Source organism: Aegilops tauschii, chromosome 5 (genome assembly GCF_002575655.3).
Source record: "Aegilops tauschii subsp. strangulata cultivar AL8/78 chromosome 5, Aet v6.0, whole genome shotgun sequence".
NCBI lineage: Eukaryota > Viridiplantae > Streptophyta > Magnoliopsida > Poales > Poaceae > Aegilops > Aegilops tauschii.
Genome location: NC_053039.3, coordinates 54,328,323 through 54,332,287, shown reverse-complemented (window position 1 = coordinate 54,332,287; position 3,965 = coordinate 54,328,323). Strand labels below are relative to the sequence as shown.

Genomic DNA, 3,965 nt, shown 5'->3' with positions numbered 1-3,965 from the left:
GGGCGAGGTCTGTGTGACCTTAGCTCAAGGAGAATACGGTGAGGACTGTGTGTCCGAGACTGTGTGTCCTCAGGTTTAAATACCTAGCCGCTCCAACCAGACGTACAACTGTCACAACAGTTAGAACTGGTCTACCAAATCATTGTCTTCACCAAGCCTACTGGTTCTATTTCCTCAACTCTTCCATTTCTTCGTTATTGTGTTGTGTGCTTGTTCATATCTGTTTGAAGATTTTGACTGAAGACTTGCTCAATTTCCTTAGTTCAATTTCTTCAGTCTGTTTGTCTTCATCCTGTTTTATCCTGTGTCTACGCTTCGGTACTCTGTGTCTGTTTTCATTTCATCATGATGACCATGCTTCTGTTCTGTTATGTTAGCATCTGAGTACTTATTCCGCTGTAAGTAGTTCTTCGCTTAGGAATTTCCTCTCCCTGAAATTCCTCAGTGAAGAATTCATAAAAATCGCCTATTCGCCCCCCCCCCCTAGTCGATGTAACGCACTTTCATGTCCGGTAAAATTAGTTTACGTTTGTTAGGTTTTAGTTGAACGGACTAAACATGATCAAGTTTATGTAAAACATATCAAATTGATGTTCATTTGCATGAATTTGATCCTGTTTGCATGGATTATCTTCAATTATTTTGTTACGGATCGGCATTGGTATGTCCGTTTTGGGAGCTAACAAATTGGAAAAACGGAGTTCTCCGAAAACCGGGAAGCGGGAGAAATCACGGACACCTGCCACCGCCGAGTGACTCGATCCAGCGCACATCTGGGTGCCACCCCACCCCTCCACAGCACGGACGCAGCTTCAGTGACTTTACGAAGTCAAGTCTCACCGTAACTTAGCCCCCGTTATCAGCCGTCCGTTAAAGATCCAACGTTCAAGATTGACCTATTTTTCATCCTGAAAATTTTAAAGTGTTCAAAAAAATTTAAAAAAAATCCAATATCATAAATTTTTTGTTTTGTATTCTAAGAAAGTTTCAACCCATTTGGATGTATGGTTTGTGATTAAATAGCCTTTTGAGATGAAATAAATAAAAAATGAGTATTCGCAAACTATACATCCAAATGGATTGAAATTTTCACATAACACTAAACGAAACATTTGTGATTTATTGGAATCTTTTCAAATTTTTCTGAACATTTTAAAAAAATCATTTGAAATATGGATCAATCTGGACCGTCAGATCTTTAATAGATGGCTGACAGAGGGAGCTAAGTTACGGCGAGACTTAGGCTTCATAGTCACTGAAGCTGAAGCTGCGTCCCCACAGCACCTCGTCCAACCCTAGCCGCCACGGGCAGGAGACGGCGCAGAGCACCTCGTCCGCCGGCGGCCGCCCTCCCCGCCGCCGCGTACCGTCAACCTCGTCCGTGAATCGACCACCGCAGCACGCAGGCGGCGTCGATTCTCTTGTCTCCCCCGACCACCTCTTCAGCCGCTGCCGCCGCCGCCGCTAATCAGCGGGCGGAGATGAAGCCAGTGGTGGGTATCGTGGTGTCGAACAAGATGCAGAAGTCGGTGGTGGTGGCGGTCGACCGCCTCTTCCACAACAAGGTGTACAACCGCTACGTCAAGCGCACCTCCAAGTTCATGGCGCACGACGAGGCCGAAGGCTGCAACATCGGCGACAGGGTATGTCAGTAACCCCTGACCTTTCTATTCTGTCTGCAACATCGGCCTTTGGATCCAACCTCTTAGAATTTATCCTAGATCTTAATGATGATAATTTTAATGGTTACTTATGCAAACTATGTTTACATGTTTCTCTCTTACTAGCACAGTTACTGGCTTGTTACTCCAGTAGATAGATATCCATTTTTGACAGGGAAAAAAAACAGTGAGTACTGATTTCATTTCAGTAAGAGAAAAGTCAGACGGCTGAGTTACAGTAAGGTCGTCGTAATATTTACAAAGTGACAAAGAACTAGGCTAAGTGCTAATCAGGCCGTAACCACATTGCCCTTTACTAGGCTGGTTTTGTTCCAGGCGGCTATTTCTTGCTGGATAGCATCTAGAACAGCAGCAGCCCTGGCGCCTGAAGATTCTAGCGTTCTTTTCCTTCCATAGCTGCCACCAGGTGCATACTGTGAGGCAGTTGGTCATTATTCTGGTTAGCATAGGGGCTTTGTCTGACCACACAAACCCACCAGTCTTCCAAGCTTGGCTCGTTGGGTTCCGTCTCAGCGATGTTCCAGTGAAAACGCTGTCGAATGAGAAACCAAGTCACCCTACTGAATGGGCATTGGGCGAAGAGGTGCAGCTCTGTTTCCGGGTGTAGATTGCAGAGTTCTGGCAAACTCATTGGTACCAGGGGATGCCCATCAAGGAATTACTGCCAAACCTCTTCAAGCACAGCTCTGGCTTTAAGCTAACGCTGCAGCAGGCCGTTCTGAATAATAAATGGATTATGCATCAAGAGAAACCATCTTTGCAAGTGCTGAGGGAATACCTGCAGCTTCGGAGCATAACACAAGACTTGCAGCTTGATCCTACATCAGCTGATGACATTAACTGGAACTGGACCACCGATGGGCAGTATTCTGCATACAATATGCTCTTTCAAGAACTGATTCGGTCTAACTACAGGGAGCTAATTTGGGCGTCCAGAACACCTCTGAAATGCCCATTCCACGTTTGGCTCACCATCTATACATGGCCTTTAACATCAATACATGGTCTTTAATATGTCACATAATGGCACTTCTGTTTTATATTGCTATACGTCAACCAATAATATTATCAGCTGAAACCGAGCAGTTTATTTATTGGCATATTCTCTTCTGCAAACTTTAAATAAGATAGATCTGCCGGACTTTCTTAGGCATGTAAGATCAAGTTTCATTAAGCTAGCTAGGTTATTGGAGAAACCCAATTATTGTTTGCGATCTTTAGAGTAAACACTAAACAATATTGCCTCTTGAACACTTACTCAATGATGGTTGTTGTTACGGTAATGGAGTTGTTTTCTCCTTCCATCCTTCATAATATTCTAAGATACCATGGTTCCATTTGAAAAGAATGCTTGGTCCTGGTGTTGTGTGCATATCACGTTAGTTAAGGCGGTGACTCTGGAATTCGCAAATTTTGCTTTTGGCACTTAGAGATCCACATTACTTACGACTTTACGAGCGGTTTGGTTTTATAAAGAAGCTTGTATGATTGTGAATATAAAAAGTTATACAGTTGCTCTGTCGAATAGGTTAACGAGTTCATGTCGTTTTATCCAGTGGTGTATTCTTTTTATCTGCTTACAGGAGACTAGTGTTCTTTTTGCTCTATGATTCATTCACGCAAGGTGTAACAACATAAACTAGAACAGTTTTCTTCTTCTTATAATTGCTGCATCAATATCTCTCCAGGTTAGGCTGGATCCTTCTAGGCCATTGAGCAAAAACAAGCATTGGATTGTTGCCGAGGTTCTTCGAAGAGCTAAGATGTATGTTCCGCCGCCACCTGCACCAAAAGCTTCTGGTGCTACAACTCAACAAACTAGCAGCAAGTCATCTGTTTAAAGATCCTCAGAGGCAAACACATACATGTCATTCAGAATGTCTCTTCTTTGCTGACTGACGGCATGTCCAGAGAACCATCTCATTGAATAAACAACGGCTGCTACGAAATGTTGTCTTTTGTGGTCCTCATCATGTTCAGCTTATCAGTTTATTTGTTTGCGGTCCGAAACTTGGTGATCGAGAATTTATGTTGGACCCTATACCTTCAAGTTTGCCCCAGCAAAATTAATCGGTACTCCCTCCGGAAAGAAATATAAGTGTGTTTTATCTAAACGCTCTTATATTTCTTTACGGAGGGAGTACAACCTAAGCATTTCCTCATAATAGTTCTCTATACATGGTGGAGGCCGTGGTGGCGTTCATGGCGGAGCTGAGGCCCTGGCATGGGAGAGAGCTGCCGGCCCATTGGATGTCACCGGTAGCTAGTGTGCTCATTGTGGTT

The 3,965-nt window shown here is 43.7% G+C and overlaps 1 protein-coding gene across 1 annotated transcript; it reads left to right on the top strand.

Annotated features, from left to right (window-relative positions):
* The first annotated feature begins 679 nt into the window (after positions 1–679).
* Positions 680–3,723, top strand: LOC109776700 (uncharacterized). The gene is made up of 3 exons (XM_020335364.4): positions 680–777; positions 1,268–1,643; positions 3,371–3,723. The coding sequence occupies exons 2-3, from the start codon at positions 1,482–1,484 to the stop codon at positions 3,521–3,523; spliced, it is 315 nt and encodes a 104-aa protein (XP_020190953.1). The 5' UTR covers positions 680–777; positions 1,268–1,481; the 3' UTR covers positions 3,524–3,723.
* The last annotated feature ends 242 nt before the right edge of the window (positions 3,724–3,965 follow it).